General features: G+C 49.1%; 1 protein-coding gene across 2 annotated transcripts in view; it reads right to left on the bottom strand.

The window, feature by feature from the left end:
- The window catches only part of MAGI3 (membrane associated guanylate kinase, WW and PDZ domain containing 3), a 74,638-nt gene extending 58,847 nt beyond the window's left edge, over positions 1–15,791 (bottom strand). For both annotated transcript variants that reach the window (XM_075115771.1, XM_075115770.1), the window contains exon 1: positions 15,393–15,791. In XM_075115771.1, the coding sequence (XP_074971872.1) occupies positions 15,393–15,714 (322 nt within the window). In that variant the 5' untranslated portion in view covers positions 15,715–15,791. The remainder of the gene's footprint in view (positions 1–15,392) is intronic.
- Positions 15,792–19,643: the final 3,852 nt, after the last annotated feature.

The following is a 19,643-nucleotide window of genomic DNA, read 5'->3' as shown; positions in this document are numbered from 1 at the left end:
ATTACTTATCAGAGTTTGATGCCTGAATGGAAGAATATCCTATTTTTAGTAGACTATTAATTGAGAGAAAAAAGCAGAGCACAGCTGGTAGTTTCTGAATACTTTAAAACTTCCCTGTGGAAATACTACGCGCACTTGTGTACAAATACAGGCCGAGGAAAAAGGTTAAGGAAGACGCCAGGATCCCATCCTCGGGGCTACCGCTGCCCCCAGAAGCACCACCACCGCCTGAGGAAAGTAATTCCATTTTAAGCAGTGGTCAGCACCACAGCTTGAGCAGTAGCCCACCCACAAAGCAATCCCCACGTTCGTTCCATGTTCCCTTCCTCTGCAAAGACCAGAGAAAGCCGATACCCTCCTGCCTCTGAACAGACACACCTGTCGCCATTTTTTTGTTACGGAATTTGTGCTGAAATCAGGCTTTTGCACAGCCAAAGTTTACTAAGTTTACGCAAATCACAGCACAGTAACAGTGCTCTCCAGTCTCCAGAGTTCCAACTCTCAGTATTTGGGATAAGGAACCGTCTGAACAGCACAAACGCTTCCGATGCTTCTTTTAAAAGCAGCTGACAGTTCTGACGGCAGACAGCTAATTTTGGGAAACAGCTTTAAATTAACAACGGTGCAAATCACTTATCTATGCTTCTGTTTTAAAAATCTGCCAAGAACATTGTTTCAGCAATACAAATACTTGTGATTCACAAATATTTGTAACTCCAGTTTGAAATCACAAATTGAGTGTTCCACCGAACCCAGGGCAGACCCTGACACCGACACGCTCTCACCAACACACACCAACGGGGAGACACCGACGGCCATCCGAGCTGTGGCCTCGGGGCTCCTCATCTGCTCTCTGATCTGCCTCAGAAGCACCCTTAAACTTCACTCTCCACCTGAGACAAGTCGGGCTGAAGGACACCCAAAACGGCACCTGCGCTTGCGCGGGAGCTCTCGGGTGGGTGACTTTATTCACGACGCCCCAGGACACAAGCAGCCACAACACTCGCTGCCTTCTGCAAGTTATTTCCTAAGGCAGAAAGATTCATATGGAAGATTCATATTAATAAGGCTATTCAGGTAGCAAAACCAAGCGACAGTGAAGCATTTCCAGTGCAGTACCTTGCGGCTGAGCAGACAAATGTACCGTTTTCCCCGTAACGTTACTCAATTCCGCAGCAACGAAGCGGCGAGAGATTTAGAGATTTATGCTCTAAACCCAAACCTCATTTTGAATCTGAACACTTTACATAGGGGTTAGAAAAGATGTCCCTGGCTAAGGAAGACCCACGTATCCTGAAATACTTTGCAGAACAAAAAGATATAATGCACAGGACAGCATAAACAACATTCAGTCCGCTGCAACTATTTGCTGTTTTGGTGAACATTAAGTGCCCTGCCCTAATGAATTCATTTAAGTACTAGCAGCATCTCCTAATGGGCATTAATTAAACTTCTCCAGCATCTCTACCTTCACCAGAGAAAAGTAATTACTCACTGCTGTCCTACAGAGAGGGAAACAAAATCCACAGGATTAGGGTTTTTTTTATATTGAGTAAGTAGGGCAGACAGGAAAGCCTGCAATTTAGAGGCAAGTTGCTGTAGTCCGTAATTCCATGACATGAGCCATACTTCAGGCCTCGCATTGAGTAGAACGTTTTTCCTGCTGCCTGTAAATAAGCCACAAAACAGGGTTTAATAATAGCACATAGGTCTGTCAAGGACATAACTATTTGTCTTTTTCAAAACTCCTAAGAGGACACAGCACAAGCCAGTTAGCTCTTTCCCAGCTATTCCGTGTAGTTTAACCACCAGCTGCATATACCCATCAACAGCTCATACCTTATCTATCAGTGAATAGATTTTTAAAAATATTTTTATTTGTAAATATGGCATATTAATACTTTTATAAAAAGCCATTTCAAAAGTACATGCATGAGTGGCATCTGAAGATGTCCAAGATCTAGAATAATGGATGACGATTTTTATTTACTCATACAAAACTGTTTCACACAGTAGGGACCAACTCTCAATACAAAATAAAATCACAGCATTTTTGTCTTCGAACTTGTGTCATTAGCATTTTTTGTCGTACACCAAAGACAATGCCTCAAAGTTCACATTACAAACACTGTCCTCCAAGGAAACACTATCAACTTGAAGCAAAACCAAGGCAATAAATATTTCAAAATATTGCTTAGCGATGGAATACTGTGTTTGATCACTTACTGGTACTCGGTGGTACCCACAGTACGAAGCAGTTCTCACACACAGATTCTCCCTGCGCCAAAGCATTTACAATCTAACCTCCCTGCAAAGACGATCAGTAAAATTACTGAGCAATAACAGTTTCAGCAGCAGAGGTGAAAATACTTCCCCGGCACTTTTGGTCAGCTGATTTCTGAGGAATTCTTTAGACCAATAAAGGATGAAACAAGCCATTAAACATCATTCCCTGGGATTAATATAGGGCTCTGTCTCTTACGTAACAGGATTCTAAAATTCCCCCCCAAGTACATGCATTAGGAGGAAATCATTTCTACAGACCTAAAACTTTAGGGCTTAGTTCTGTGGTTTTAGAGAAAATAAACTGGATGCTAAGCCTCTTGCATTTAATGAGTAGTGCCAGCAAGCTCTGCTTCTGTCTACCGCAAAAAGGTCAGGGTAAACTGGCATACGACCACAACAACGCTGCATATACTGGCAATGAACTCTTAGGGGGAGGGGGAAGGCTGAAGCAGGTTGGGGGGTGGTGTTGTCCATCTGAGCAAAAAATGATGTCTAAACGATTTAAAAATCCGCCAATGTCATTAGCTTTTTTCATACTTAGCGCAGGAGGCAAATACTTGATCAGCACGCTGACCTGCACCGATTTCAAATAATTTGTCAATACTTTCATGTTTTGCTTTTTAATAATGTCAGGAAAAGAAGAAATACCTTACACACGTGTACCTCCGTGTTCGGCTGCAGGATGAAGCTGGCAGGCGACCAGCCGCGCAAACGTAAGAAATGTGCCAAACAGAATAAACTTCAGTTGCACTTTGGTTGTGATCTTCCAAAAAGTCTTGCAGGGAGAAGGAAAACTTCTATCACGACTTGTGCTTTTTGTTTCAACCTGTTTTGAGAGAGTGATTTTCCTACCCAGACCCACTAACTTTTACGCTGGACACCGCTCCCCGGCTACGTCCTGCTTTTTTCAGAATCCAAAATGCATGTCCAACACGCTAGTTTTTCCGAAGGCCTGGCTATAACCACAGGAACTATTTCAAATGTTTTTTGAAGAAGTTTTCTTTACTAAATTACACAGCAAACCACCTAGTCAACTGAAGGTTACAAACACTTCGTTATCTTTAAGGTAACATTGTTAAAATAATCACACAAAACAAAAGCACAAAGTCACGTATCAGTTGCTTTGTCCATTTCTCTATAATGTTTACTACCAGCAAAAACCACCACAGGAATTTTATTTTCAATGACTTACAAGAATGATTTATTTATGCTTAACACTGAATCAGGTAATTTTTTTCTTAGGATATCAAAAATTAGGACTGGTTTAACTATTTGGATTCACCCAGCTGCCTGATTCCATCACTTAAGAAAGAGATATTTGCAGATACTTTAAGACCTTCTCAACTGCAGATCAAATACCTTAGGCCATGTTTCAAGTTTCTTTCTGGGAGCCTTTTTGGTCGGTCACCAGAGGCCGCACCGCTCTGTCAGACGCCCCGCAGCAGCGGGTCTCGGCCCGCGGCCACTGAAGGCTGAGATGCCCTGAACGACGCCCGCAGTGTTCACGAAGCATTTAAGAGCACACAGATTAAAAACTGGCTTAACTTCACCACGCGAGACTTGGTGACACCGGGAAATTCAGACAAACAAGTTGAAAGTTACTGCTCTACGGCAAAACACACTTTGTACCCTAACATTATTTCCACTAAACAACTTAATTTGATAAACTACATCACCGTATCAAACGGTAATTAAGCAGCCACTTCAGATGGAATCCTCTTCTCTCATCTGTTCTTTCATCAACATGAAAGGAGGTTTTTTTCAGACGTGTTTCTTCTGGCTGAGCACAAAACCGGAGCGTGCGCCACGACTCCCACCCCGCTGGGGACGTGCCAAGATAGCTCTCTGCCGCCCCGCCGGCACCGAGCGGGACCCCGGGGGCACGGAGAGCCGCTTCCTGCCCCGCCGCAAGGGCAGCACACCCGCACCAAAGCTCCGCGTTCACCGCCTGCTCGCCAGCCGCGGGAGCGCACCTGGACAGAGGCGCACCTTGGCCACGCCGAGGGGAAGCGGGATCCGAGAAGGCGGCCTGATGCAGTGGCCGGGGAGGACTCCCAGGGGCAAAGCCCGAGCCCGGTCACGGCCTTTCCCCGTCTCCCCCATCCCAGCGCACCCCATTCTGCCCACAGAGCACGCGAGAGCGGACAAACCCTTTCAAAGGGCAAACAGACGAGTCCTGGCAAAACGGTTCCCGAATTGCATGCTACGCCCTCGCCTGCATGCTAAAGCAGTCCTTAATAGAACGGACACAGTTTGAATCCTAAAACATAATAGCGAACGTTCAATTGCTCTCAAAATACAACTGGGAAACAATCCTAGTCCAAGAGAAATTAACTTATCCCTAAATGTTTTATCAAAAAAAGCTCTGGCAAAGGTAGCAGGGGCATTTCAGTAGAAACTCGGCACTAAATGCATTCCTTTATGTTCTCCACATTCAAAGCCTGATATACAGGCTAAACCACCAAGTATCGGTGGCTGTTTTTCAGAGCAATTTCTGGCAGATGACTGCACAGATCTCCCAACTTGTATTTTTGAAATTCAAAATGGCCTTCGATGTTCTTCATGGCTCAGAGAAACTGGCCGATGATGTATACCTCAAACTGCATTTGATTACCGGGAGGCAAACAACACTGGAACACAACAAGCATTCATTTATTTTTTTAAGACATGAGATCTTTATTCATACTTGCACTACAAAGAAGTGAAACGCCTAATGGCCAGGCTTAAAAATGCATGTGGGTTTCAGTGGGGTGGGCGAGGAAGGGAGCTTGGTTTTTCTTTTAAATGACTACAATGTTTAGTCTATGATGCATCTGGAGTTGAAAGCTTCTGAAAGTGTTTTTATGTAAACCTGTAATGGGCTGCAGATAGCTACTGGATGTTGTAAATCTGCAAGCCAAGAATCCAAGACGGAGTAAACATCACCCTGATTCACACCTTCCAGGTGCTTGAATGCCTTTTCAATAAAAGCTGTACCTTTAAAAAAAAATCCAATTCTTTATTTCCTGTTGTTAATAAGCTTCAAAAATCAACCCTGGAAACACCCAGGTTGCCTCTCACGCCTGCAGTTACCTCCTCTGTCGCAGGATTCGCAGCGGCCCTCGGGCAGCCGTCCCGTGCCCGGCGGCAGCCCTGTGGCACGTGGAGTCAGACACCGTCGGGTGCCCCTGCCCAGCAGGGCAGCTCACTGCACCCGCGTCGGGTGTCGCACCTGAAAACCTGGGAGGCACGTCAGAGCCAAGAAGTGGCCGACGCGCCCTGCAAAGCAAACATTTCAGGCTCCGCCGGGCCAGAGTCTGCCAAACAGGCCGCCCGCCCACGGGGCGCAGCCCTTTCCGGGTGGGCAGCCCACGCACGCCCCACGCACCGCCACGAGAGCCCAGCGGCCGCACGGAGACCCCAGGCCCTCCAGCGCAACGGGGCAGCTCTTCCAAAGGCGCCTGTGCCAAGCGTGCTCTCACACCCTGTCTCAGACTGCCACCCTCCAGCCCAAATGGATATACAAATACATTTATATTTATAGTCCAACAAGGCGGGGGGGGAAGGACTGCCATGTCCCCACCTCCTGAGAAGCCCAGGTGACATCCAGTGGTGTATGACCATTCAGAGTGCTTGGAGGGGACAAGCTCCACCCCAGCAGAGGTGTCTGTAGGTGCTGGGCCTCCATAGGCTCCCGCAGCTCCCACTTGGCCGACACAAAAAGGTAAAGTTTTAAATCACATCCAGCACACGAGGGAAGCGTTCCCCTGTCTTCAGTTTGACAGTCTACTGGGACCAAACTAGAAGACACCTGAAGATCTGTGCCTTCCCCCACACAGTAATTAATTAGCATGTTCAAGTCACTAGAATAGCAAGCGTGAGAAGGCAAAGTTCAAACAATCACTTAACCTTGTTGAACCCGACTCCAGGGACTGCCCTGGCACCTCACACGCCTGAAGACACGTTTCCTGCTGTCAGGGATTATCTGCTGTGGGTTATGGCCTCGTACTTGTGCTGCGAGAGAAGCAGCAACAAACTCCTAACCCTGCTCTTTTGTACCGTTACTGCATAGTCCTATTCCTCGAGCTCATTTCCTTTGTGTTGTAATTCCACCTTTCTCTGTCTCATTGCACAAGAGTCTTTCCAGGCTGGCGATCTCTTTCTTTTGCATCTCCTCTACTTCTGCCTCTTTGAGATAAGGCAAGCAATCGTCCTCAGAAGTACTCCCCAACATTATTCGCAGAAGTTGGCAACACTAGCTTGCGCCGTGCAGCTCCCACGTTCCCTGCTGGGTCCGACCTGCCCTGCGCGTGTCGGCCCAGGCACCTGCGCCGGGGCAGAGACAAGGTGATGCTGCTGGATCCTTCTAAACACCCGCTGCCAGGGATGGTCCTCGTCCCACCACACCAACCGTTCTTGTGAAAGTGCAATGCAACTATCGTTGCAGCCAGATTCTGGGTTAGGTTCTCATGTTAGGGCAATGCCAGTCTGGATCGGTAAGAGTGCACGTTCTCTATTTCCAAATGCAGGGGATTAAGAAGAGACAGCTTTAGTAACAGATAATTCACACAATCACATTAACCTTGTTGATTGCCTTTACCACCTTTTTGAAATACTTCGTTATCATGCAGATGGAAATAGTGAATTTCTAGACACCAAAAACCAGAATACCTCTGATGTTTATATAGCATCCACAATTCATATTCATAAGACACCAGCTGTTAGTGTGATTGTATTTATTACCAAAAGTCAGTAATGAAACAGCACTGAAGTAGAACACAATAAGAATCAATATTCAAGCGTACCGTGATGTGACAGAGCTAGAATTCGAGCTTTACATTTTTTATACAGGCAACTGAAGAGATATGGCAATCCAGAGCTTAAAGGAATTAACCTTTTACGTGTATCTCAGGAAAATAATTTACAGTGGATCAAGCTATACAAACTAGACTATTATTCAGCAGGAGAAGAGTGACACAGGATGGATAGTAAACACACAACCGGTTTTCAATTTGAAGAAGTTACATCCAACTGAGAGCAACCAACAATTCATGAGAAGTTACAGGCTAGAGAAACACACATATTGAAAAGTAGCTTTAAGCAAGCATTTCTAAAGGCACCTATGAAAACACGCTTTAAAAGCTCACCAGCAGAGAAAGCCCAGTTACGTCTAACAACCTGGGTGTGCTTTGCACATGAAACTACATTTCCACATAAGATCATTACTTTAACATGTCGCATTTGCACATGACGTAAAAAAGCACAGCAACATAAGCTTGAACAAAAGATTTCTGTGTTTGTATTTCACACAGAAAGCTACACCTAAACTGATCACAGATCATGGCTACGTGCAACCACACCGATCTGCGTCTTCAACAGCAGCACTGAGGGACAGCCTGTCCACAGGTATTAACAGCCAGTAGGGAAAAGATAAGAGACCCCAGCGTCCGTCGACCTGCTGCACGCCCAGTGGCAATGCCCTGCTCTCCATTAGTGCCTTTACAGTCTCCTTGACACCACACCGACGACCACCCCTCCCAGGGTACTCCCCTTTTCACCAAAAGGATACGCCCCTGCTTTTAAACCTGACTAGTTGGAAGCCAGCCCATCGTATTCAACTACCGCTGGCGTCACCTGGGAGCAGTCCCCGTTCCCACTGTGACCCGCTGAGGGCCTGAAAAAGATTAATTTAACATGGATTCAAGTACCAATTAGCAGCTGAGAAGATGAATTACTTGGGATTCTGGTTTCGATGATGGTGTAACAGATCAATACAAGTCTGCGATCTTCCTACTGCATTTTCCCCTCACCTTCTGTTCAGCAGAACTAAAGGAATTTACTCTCAGATACAAAGAGCTCATATTTTTCTTAATCCAAATCTAGTACTCTCAGGAATTACTATTGCTTTGAAGAAGAAAATTGGTCCCATTCAGGGAACAAAATGTGATTTAACTAACAGCCTATGAATGCAACGGTATTTCTTAGAAGCATCGTGAATTAAAAACAAGAACCAGAAGAATTAAATCAAAGACCTTAAAACAGAGCAACAATAAAAACTAGAGTAATTTTCAGCTGTCAGTCTGAATGTGCAATCTTTGTTATATTTTAAGATTTTTTTTTAAGAATTACCAGCTGAAAAATATCTTGAAGCAGACGTTTCACTAAAGGAGCACGGTGCATAGCAAGTTACACAAGCGCAGCTTGTTTACTTCAGGAATTTTCTAAAAAGGCAGTTTAAAGTGTCTTGGTTTTATAAAAGCAAAATGAAAATTCTTTAAAAAAATTAAGGAAATTTTATCTTCTGAAAGCAATAAAAACCAGCCATTTTCTACAACTGCCTAGCATTTCATTAAAGCCAGCCAAGAATTCAAGAGCAACACCTAGACAAAAACTACGGAGATGAAAAACTGCTGTTGAAATCATGGCTTCTAAAAAAAGTTCATGTTTATTTCATTCTTTCCTTTGGTCACATAGAAGAGAAAGTCTCCTGCCTTTCCAGAGTAGTGGCAAAATTACAGTTTCAAGGATTTCAAACAAGTTCTCTGCTGGCATGTAAACCTAAGCTTTTTTGTTGTTTTATTGTTTTGTTTTGTTTTTTTTAATAGAAAAGCAACATAAATGCAAGAATTTCAATCAAAACTGTCTACCTGAATGAGAAAATTTCCTTCCAGGAATAACTGGAATACAAGTGCCTGATGGTTCAGTCCTAGCGACAATGCCACTCCCCTAAAGCAGGGGACACGGACAGAGAGAAGGCGGGCTTGGAGAAGAACACGACCGCACCGCCTGCTCTGCCACCGGCTCTAGGTGAACGCTGCCTTACTCTGTGCTATTCTACTGGGGCTCTCCTGAGAGACATCAACGGACAGTACGAGAAGAGAATGGCTCTCCTGAAGGGAACAAAAAAGTACAAATGAAAACCATGGTGCTAAGCAGCACAGTAGCAAAAGCCACATGAGGCCTCGTTATCATTTGAGACTAACACGCCAAGAAAGAATAGAACAATTAGAGCGCATTTATGGTGAAATCATTAACACAGTACTCATCGCTGTAAAATTTAAACAAAGGAGTATGTGAAGGGGAAAGGCAGTATGTTCTATGCCAAGAATAATATGTTTATATAAAGATGAATATGAGAAACAAGATTATAAATTACATGCACATACTAATACCCATCCCTTGGCAAGCCTCGATAGCCCTCTGCATCCACACATCCGAGATGCAAGCTAACACCTTTTTGTGCAAGGTGGCTCTCAGACTGCTACAGGACACGCCATCGCTACTACCCATGCTTCAGAGAAATGACAGCCTCCAGCAGAAAGCATTTCTTGTCCGGTTCCTTTTTCAAGGCTTCACATCTGCCTTCTGCTCAGTTTCATGAAACTGGGATACCCTACACGTTCATTATAGCAACCCGGTATGTTTTGGGCTTTTCTTGGTGTGGTGAAATGAATCAGCCTTTCCTTCTTTTGTATAAAAATGGACCAGTTCCCCACGTACTCTCACGCAGGGAGAGCAGCTTTCCATGACAGCATCCAGCAGCCCCCACCTAACGCACACTAAGGGCCGAAGGACCCAAGCTGGCTGCCTCAACTCCTCAGACTAGCAGAGTAACACATTAGTCTGTTTAATCACTGATCTGGCCCACTGCCAGCTTCCACAGAAACACAGAATTAGGGTAATGCCTTTCCTCCGAGAGGCAAAATTATCCTAGTGTGTACTCTGATCTCTGTTTTAACACGGCACATTTAGAATTCATCTGATTTTGCGAAAACAGCCTCAGAGTGCTGTGTGCCCTCCTTTCTGCTTTAATTGCCAAACATGCAAATGTTTACCCCCACACAGAGGCTTTGTACCTACCTCAAGCACAAGAGAAAATGTAAATGGATCTTACATACTCAGCTTTGAGTATTATGTCTCAAGTGCTGAATCCTGATCTGAGTCACTGTCTTTGTAATCACCGTTTTCATTCATTCTGCTTCGGAGAAGTGACCCCCATGCACAAGGCGACTTCTAAATGCTTCCGTTAACTCCTGCTGGTAACACAGGCTTTAGGGATCGACCACCACGCAATTTTACAGTCATGTGAGAAAACACACCCAGGAATAAGCTGTCTTCTTGTAAGCTGGCACTAGATTTTGATCAGGAGAGCATTTTGGTAAGATAAGGCCCTGCCAGCTTCAAGATCCTCAAGTCCCAAGAGCATTGCATGATTCAGTGAAAGATATTGACTCGAAAAAATATTAGTTTGGCACTGAGAACTTCAGAGTACTACATCTACCTGTCAGCCATCTCATTCTCTGCACTAATGCATCGTAATTCAGATAAAGCAATAGATCTGAAGTGGTCAGCGACGTTACGTTGAAAGGCTGCAGAGCGTGGTTAGCGCACACAGAGCAGCGCCATCATCAGCTTGGATGGGGCACGCTGCAAACGGCGCGAAGGACTGAAAAGAGAGGCCCTCCCAGTTCTGTGAGTACGAGCTGGGAAGTCCTCCACGTGCCCCAGCTGGGCAGAAAACAACCCACCAAAGCACGACCTGACACCCTACTGCAGGGCACCCAGGCCGGAGGCAACGAACGCACACCCCAGCCATGACTGTGGAAATGGTGTCAAACACATACACGGGAAACGAAGGTTTGAGAGTTTCAGAAGCACCGAGACTATTAAAGACATGTAGTCTGAAGGGCACTTTTAATAATTTTAAATCTTGTGGCCTTTTTTAATTAAAGATCAGTTCTGACGGAATGGCACCAACATACATTCTCCCAATAATCGAGGGACAAAACTATGCGCTCTGGAAGCGTTTCTCAAGTGGAAGAACTACGAGACTCTGCCATTTCTTCCCAGATGCTACTTACAGTGGCCGTGAAACCATAGTAATTGCCACAGAGTAGCTGTATTCATCAAAGCTCCTTAGTCTGGAAGAAAAACACATTCCTTCCTACATAGTATCTGGCAACTCAGGCTGCAGAAAGAGGAACTTGCAGATAATCAGTAGTTTTTGTTACTTTAAGTCTGCAACCCAGTTTTGATGTATTTTGGCTACCATGCTGCTACAAAGAAAGAAGGCATTCAAAGTTATATCGATGAGTATTTTAGCAAGCAGGCTTGCCTGCACATACAAACATCTTTCTGGCTAAATCTGAATGCCATATGGAACTAGTAGGTACCTTCAGAGGATGAACTTAGCACTCAAAGACAATGGATTTGACTAAAGCAAAATGCTTTTGTTTTTCCTTAATGGAAATAAAAGGACCTGCAGCAGCGCCAGCCAGTTACAAGGCTGTACTAATCCGAGTAACACTGGACAGGGAAGGTCCTCGAGCCACATGGCAGCCATCGTTTGGATGCATGTAGGCAGGCAATTAGCTTGAAACCAGCACTTACCAAGCGTGGCTAAAATACAAATGCACTCATTACAATGAGCCAGCCCACGTTAGCGTGCGTGCAGAGACATACCAATATCACGCTGCACAAAAAGCATTATTGCTCTGCCCTGCCTTTTGCTCATCTGATCAAGATGATGATGGATTATACAAAAACAGAGCTACGGCTAGGATCTCAAACATCAGCTAGAACGAAGGGATATCTAACTTCTATTCAAACAACTCGGATCCCAGCATCTGCCAGTATGCCTGGACCGAGAACCCAAGACTGGTCTTTGCTACGTCGGACCCTACCGACGCCAGAACTGAAGATTTCCCAGCCAGCCTGCACGCACCCGAGCCAGACCTCACGCGGGGCACAGCTGGGGCACCGATGACACTCAGCCCCAGCCGTGGCACACCGGTCTTGTTCGCCCTCCTCAGCAAGTAAGGGCAGAGCAAGAAAGGGAAGGACAAATTTCTTCATCAACAAAATGGTCCATCATTTGTGATGTGCAGTTAACAGATGGCGTCCAAATTAACATTCATATCTTTCAAGTGTCTTATCAAACAAGACTAAACAGCATCTTGAAATTTCCATTTTAAATTTTCTAAGAGCTTGCTGTAAGTATCACAGCAGATTTTACTGTCAGATTTTTACTGCTGTCAACTAAAGCTGTTGCTGCTTTTAATGAGGGACCACATCACTCCTTGAAATAAAGCAGTCCAGTCCCCCGACACGCTGTTCAAGGCCAGCAGGACACCTGCACAGGCTTCACTGGGAAGATGGAGCCAGCTGTTAAACACCAAAGTTGCCCTTCTAAAACGTGGGGGCAGACCATGAGCATCAAGACCTTATACAACCTAAAATTCAGGGACAAGGTGACAAATTCCTCACTGTCATGGTAAAGATCCCTGAAGGTGGATCCCCTCAGACTTCTGCTCCAAAGCACTCAAATTTGAGGAGCCATCGGGCACGTGAAGGCCCGCTGGCAGAGGCGCTCCATGCCTTTCAACACGACTGTTCATTTGATTTGAGGCAGAGCAGTTTTGACTGGAGAAAAACAGGACCTTAAACCCAGTAATGCAATTAAAGGTCTCTGAGAATTCCGACACATGAGCGCACCACAGACCGCCAGCTCCCCAGCCCTCGCTCCCTTCACCACCACCCCCCCCACAACCCCCCGCACCTCCCCGGCTGCCTTCCCAAGGTCAGCAAGGCTGGACGGCTCTGGATCACAAGGGGTAAAGGGAAGCCAAATTCAAAGTCACAGGTCTTCAGAGAGAACGCCTTGTCAACAACTTTCCTAATTACATATACCCGAACTGGAATACTGCCACCGAGCGCCACTGGGGCAATCTTGCAAGAAAACCCAACCAAGAAAAACAGTATGCTTTAAAATACTGTATTTAAGGACACTAAGTCTAACAGAGAAAATTACTGCAAAAATCATCTGATGTGGTAAAGAAGCTTGCAGTACGTTCCTGTACAGGAAAAACTGCTGGATCTGAAGCCTCAATTTTATTTGTTCCATAAATTATATAAAAATCAGCATAAAAATGCTACTTCTCTTTCTACAGCTGAACCCAGTGTCGAGTTTACAAGCTCTGGATGACTATGCTAAATAGCACAGGTCCTTGCAAGACTCCAGTGGTAGCTTCCTTCTGCTGAGAAGACTGTTCCTGTATTTTAACCAGTTTCTAACCCAACAGGAAAATTCTGCTCGTATCTTTCGGCTGCTACACTGCCACACAACGCTCACTCGGTGAGAGCCTTATTCAGCATCTACTGATTCCTTGCTGAAAGTCTATTTGAAAATCAACTACACCAAAATACTTGGGTCTGTTTAGACCAACCGGTGAACCTTAAAGAACTTGCAGGCTTTCTTCTAAGAAGCAAGACATTCCCCTCATTGCATGGTATTTATTCACATGTCCAACCGTTTCATTCTTAGCTTTAGTTTTAACCAGCTTGCTGGAATCAGAAGTCAGTCCTGCCGATCTTCCCGCAGCAGCACCGTACTCCCCACCTCCCGCCCCCTCCACGGCAGCCGTGATTTAAGGGACAGGCAATGCATTGCCACTGGCACTTCGTATTTGGAACTCCTAACAAACGTCACCTGGCTCTGGCCATTTGCTGCTATTGATTGTACCAATTTTTTCTAAAATCTTTTCTGCCAGTTTGAATTTGACAGCTGGGGACATCTCCCTGTTACGGAAAGTCCCAGTACAGGAATATCCCTGTTCCCGTCCATAGTAAATACAAGAAATTCCTTTGATCTTTTAACAATAGTTTTACCTTCCACAACTTTCTCCTTTTAAAAGGGATTTATTACTGTCTTCTATCTTAAACAGTTTGTTCCTTTTTTATCTTCTTATTTTACATTTAACTTGCAGCAATTTGCTCTTTTCTATTTTCTTCATTTGGATAGGATTTCCAATTTTTGAAATAAAGCCATCTTTCAAAGCCTACCAGGCTTCTGTAAGTGCTTTTGAGGAGTGGGTTTGGGTTTTTGTTGTTGGTTTGGATTTTTTTAATTTAGCAGGTGATACGCGTCAGGACCAACCGCACAGCCTCTATACAGAGGATGACTTGTCATCAGTGGTCAAACGAGGAAAATCTGAATTGAAATATGCATTATCTAAAGTCAAACAGCAACCCAGCAGTTGTGAAAGAAGGACAAGACAGGTGTTGAACAAAGAAGCTGTATAAGAAATATTGTAGACTTCGGTCCTGGAAACACTGTTATCAGTCACGATTCAGAGAAAAGCGGTTTTACCAAATACAGCTTCTTTGTAACACACCAAGCTCGCACCTGGATTGTCTGAACAGGAAAGCGGTAAATCTGAAGCTCCTTACGCTGTGAATCATTAGCCCATGTGACTGCAGGTGCCACTATTCAGCACTACCTTGACATTTGACGGGCGTGTTGATAAAGAAGATTGTACCACAATCACCTGATATCATTAGGTTATTAAATCGTACTCCAAATTAATCCAAAGCTATGGAAAAAGAACACCCAGCCTTTGCTCCCGGTGTTCGCCTCCGGCAGATGCGAAGCCGAGCGGGCGCGGGGATGGCGTTCTGGCAAGCCTCGCTCCCGAGCGTGCCCCCACGCTCCTGCGCCCGCCTCAAGCAGCGGCTCGCACAAATACCGTGAAAAAAACACGAAATAGCGTTTCTTCAGGGTGCTGGCGGGGGAGGGGAGGCACGGCGGCGGGCAGGGCCCCCCCGGGGAGCAACGGAACCGCCCGAACCCCGCTCGGCGCCGTGAGGCGGCGGCCGCCGGGCCCCCGCAACCGCTCGCCGCCGAGGAGCGGGACAGCGGCGCCCCCGGGAGAGGCCACCGGGACGGGCCGCGGCACCGAGCCCGGGGCGGGCAGCCCGCTGCGGCCCCGACGGGCCGGGGGAGCGATCGCCGCCCGCCAGCGCCGCCCCGGGGCCGGGGCGGGACTCCGGGGCCCCTCGCGCCCGCCGCCCCACGCGGCAGCGCCGCCCCCCCCCCACTCCCGGCCGCGCCGTCCGCAGCCGAGGAAACTTTCCCGGCCCGGCTACCGCCCGCCCCCCCCCCCCGCCGCCCCGGGCCCCGCCGCTGCCGCCCCGCGGGGCTCTCCCGCACCCCGCCGCGGCCCTCCAGCCGCCCCGCAGGGCGCCGGCGCGGCTGGGCCTACCCGCGGCCGTCTCGGCGGCGGCGCGGGCAGCGGCGGCGCGGGCCGCGGGTCCGGCGGGCGCGGCGCGGCCTGCGGCGGCCGGCTCACCTGGGCGCACGGTCTTGAGGCGCACGGGCTCCCTGAAGTGCCGGACGACGGCCAGTGTGTCGCGGTGCGTGAGGCCGCTGACCGGGGTGCCGTTCACCTCCAGCAGCACGTCGCCCGGCGCCGGCGCCTTGCCCGAGAGCAGCGCGGGGCCCGGCACGCCCTCGCCGCCCGGCGGCAGGCGGCCCGCCAGGTAGGGGAACTCGCCGCGCTCAGCGCCGCCGCGCAGGAGGTCGGGGTCGGGGCCCGCCGGGCCGCCCCAGGACACCACGCACTCCTGCACCTTGCTCAGCCAGTGCCGCTTCTTCCGCAGCGTCTTGGACATGCCGCCCCACGGGGCGCCGCAGCCCGCCCCGCGCCGCCGCTCCCAGCCCGGCCGCGGCTGCCCGACCGACTGCCGCCCCGCCGCGGCGGCGCCCCGCCCGCCCGGCCACGCCCCTCCCGGCCACGCCCTCCCCGCCCCGCCCCGCGGCGCGCGCTCCCGGGCCCCGGCCACGCCCCGCCGCGCGCCCCCGCAGCCGCCGCGCCCCCGCCACGCCCTGCCGGCCGCGCGGGCCACGCCCCGCCGCCGCCGCCGCCGGCCCCCCGGGGCGGGGCTTGTGCCGCCCGTCAGGGGCAGCGCGAAGGGCGGGCGGGGCCCCTCCGCCCGCCCACCCCCCCGCCAGGGCCCCCCCGGGGCCGCGCCGCGGGCGGGGGGTGGTAACCGTGGCCGGGACCAGCCCCGCAGCCAGCGCCCGCCTCGGGCAGGGTCTCCCCTCAGGCAGGGTCTCCCCTCAGCGAGGATGTCCGGTCAGTCGGGATCACACCTCAGCCAGGATCGCACCTCAGCTGGGGTCTCCCCCCAGCCACGATCTCTCCTGGGCGAGGATCCCGTCAGTCAGTATCTGCCTCAGCCACGATCTCCCCTCAGCCAGGGTCTCCCCTCAGCCACAATCTCCCCCCAGCCACGGTCTCCCCTCAGCCACAATCTCCCCTCAGCCACAATCTCCCCTCAGCCAGGGTCTCCCCTGAGCCACGATCTCCCCTCAGCCACAATCTCCCCTCAGCCAGGGTCTCCCCTGAGCCACGATCTCCCCTCAGCCAGGGTCTCCCCTCAGCCACAATCTCCCCTCTGCCAGGGTCTCCCCTGAGCCACAGTCTCCCCTCAGCCAGGGTCTCCCCTCAGCCAGGGTCTCCAGTCAGCCAGGTCCCCCGCGGCCTGGCCAGGCCGTGCTGCATGGGGGCACTTCGGGGCGCCCCCACCGCCTTCCCCCGCCGCTCTGCCGGTGCCTGCCCGTGTCAGCCCCGGTGCCCGCTCGGTGCCGCGGCGGGGTGCGCGCAACCCTGTCCCCCCGCCTTTCGTACGTGCGCTCGCTGCCTGCACGGCTGAACCCGCACGGAACGCACTCTCCACGCGGCCGCTGTCGCTGGAGCCTGCGGGTTCAAAGCTGGCTTGTGCACGTCGGGCCAAAGCAGACGTCGAAACGACGGCTACAATTCAGATGTACCCATGAAAACATTTTTTCAACTGGAAAACACAAATCCAGTGCGTTTGCTCTCCACACGAGCTTTTTTATTTAGGTGTGTATCAGAGATTTCAGTGGTGCAATCAGCCCATGCCAAGTAGGGATTACACGCCAGGTACGCACTGTGAAAACCATGGCATTTGGGAGCGTAGCATAGATGTTTAATAAACAAAACACTAAAAACTCCTAGCCATGGAAAAATTCATTCAAGATCAATGTCACCCCTGTAAAAGCTGAAAATTAATCCTTTGAAAGCTTTATGGTTCAAATCGCAAATTTCTCTGCCCAGTCCTCTTAAATTGTTCTTCTCTTACTCAGAGGCTGAATTTCCACTGCAAATCTTTTGAGATCTACGTTTTAGGAGTGCCTTGAAGGCTCCAGCAGCGTCTGGTGGGCTGCAGCCCTTGCTGGGCGGTGGGGCTGCATTAAACCCCGGGGAAGGTGTAGCAGTGCCATTGTTTGCAAATAAAGAGGTGTGACTTTGCATAACTCAAATACTTCTTTCCATAGGAGGAAATGAAGCCGTTATCTGCAGGGTCCAAAGAATGTTTGCTGAGCTGTAAAACAATGGGTTCCTGTTTCCATCGCTGTGTCCCTGCCTTCACCTCAGTTGGCACACCAGAGCGCGCTGGAAGTGTCCCATTTCAACACGGAATGTTTTGCAACGGTAAATAGCAGCAAGTGGTTAATTTCTGCATAGTACAGAAACCACTAAGAGACCTGCCCATAAAAAATACCAATAACTTCTGCTGCTAGGTGTTTTCCAGTTCTTACAGGTTCCCCTAGCTTTAATGCCTGTTTGTCTATGACTTACATAGTAGCTATTACCAAAAAAGCAAGAATGCTTCCAAAGAAGTTAGAAGAACGCCAATGTTTTAACAAAGCCATGCTTGCTGGGGAAAACCATGTAATCTAAACTTGTTTGGGGACATTAACCAAATGCTCCCAATACATCTGAGGTGTCGCCTCCGGCATTAGTGGAGTTGCAACAAGCGCAGGTTTAGCTCATTGTGTTGGTGCTGTTTGAGGTACATTGGGCAGCCTGCCAACAGGCATCGGAAACACTGCCAGAGATAAATTTTCTTTCACGCTTGCAGAATGGAAGCAAGAAGGCTGAAAGCTTTGTGGCGTTCATGATCTGGACATTAAAAGGGACGCTGTCACATCATTTAAAACCAACCTTCCATATTTTACACAGGAACTGTGACACCGGGCATGATCCGTAATTGATGAGCCGCTGGCAGCAGCCTGTGCCAGGTGTTCCAGAGAATACGCGCAATCGTACATGGACAGCACGGACACCTCAAGGAGGAGATGAGTGTCCTTTTGGCTCCAGGGGCAGCACTTTATCCGTCCCACTAAAGAGAAGGCTTGTCCGCCTTTTGTCTCATGAAAATGCAACTCAGTTTTTCCACTGGCTGAGGTTTTCAAACCTCAGAGCGAGATCCCCACTGCGTTTACACACCTGAGATGGAGGGCAGCTCAGACACGCTGAGATTGCCGTGCTACCTAATAACACTAATAACAAACACAAGTCATGAAGCTGCCCTTCCTTCAGTGAAAGTCCTGTTGTCTCTAACAGTGTGCTTCAATACAAATTTGAAAGCCAAAACAAAGCTGCCTAATCCTTTGTAAATTTTACGAAGCTCCCCACCTCCACAATGCCAGTAAGTTGTGCAGGTTAGTTTTACATCGTATGAACGATAATCCTCTTCTGGAGCTGCGCGTTTACCTTTCAGTCTCCTTGTATTCTGAAAGAGTAAATAGTGTTGTTGAATATATTTATCTTCTCAGCATCATTCGCTAACCTCATCTCCTCTCCAGTACCCGGTGTGCGGAGGCACTGGCACCACGTGCCAACCCAGCAGACATGCGAAGCCTCTCTTGGACGGTGACCACAGACCGCAGGGCTCCTTGGGGCCCTGCCCTGGGGTCCCGGCTGTCACCTCTGTGGGGGTCGCTGCAGCCTTCACGGGGGGTGGCCATTGCTGGAGACGGGGGCAGCGCCCCCAGGCCACCGTGCCTGGGGTAGCGCACCCCACAGGACCTGCTTTATTCTTCTGTCATGAACAAACTTGGAAACATGAACAAACTGCTTGGGAAGTGACAGACTATTTTGATTCTCATTTATGCCATGTGACAACATGTACGTTCGTCCTGCTATCCTTCCTCCCTCCTGATTCCTCAGTGCAGCTCACAGACGTGTGAAGTGTCTGCAGCACCTCACAGGGATCAGAAGGAAAATGCTCTGCACCGCCACCAGCCCCGGCCTACCAAGGTGTGAAGAACTGTGTATTTCCTGACCACTAGCATTTGAAACCTCAGTGAGCTAAAAGGGGCCATCAGAGAGACATCAGTGCTCCAGCATCTCCGGTCCATCACCCGTTGTGCCATGGCAGCTGCCACCCCTCTCTGCTGTTGGCATCAGCACACGTACAGATGCCACAAAACCAAGGTGCTGAGCTCTGCCACATCAGAGCTAAGGAAATAAACTGCTTCGAGGCAGCGCAACTTCTTGGTAGGCAGGGAAGCAAAGTTTGTTTATCACACTGCCAAAGTTCAAAGGCAATCAAAACAGCAAAAACATGTCAGACTGCTGTTTAATTAGAGCGTGAAGACACACTTCCTCAGAGAGGACAGAAAGGGAATTGTGGTGTTACATTTGGACTCCTCTGAAGTCCTTCTAGTGCCCAACGCAATGCAACTGCCTGTGCTACACGCAGTTCAGTCCTGCGCTCAAAGGGGAGAG

The sequence above is a fragment of the Phalacrocorax aristotelis genome, chromosome 21 (assembly GCF_949628215.1).
Source record: "Phalacrocorax aristotelis chromosome 21, bGulAri2.1, whole genome shotgun sequence".
NCBI classification, from domain to species: domain Eukaryota; kingdom Metazoa; phylum Chordata; class Aves; order Suliformes; family Phalacrocoracidae; genus Phalacrocorax; species Phalacrocorax aristotelis.
The sequence above is the reverse complement of the archived record's forward strand: the minus strand, read 5'-3'. Positions and strand labels throughout refer to the sequence as shown.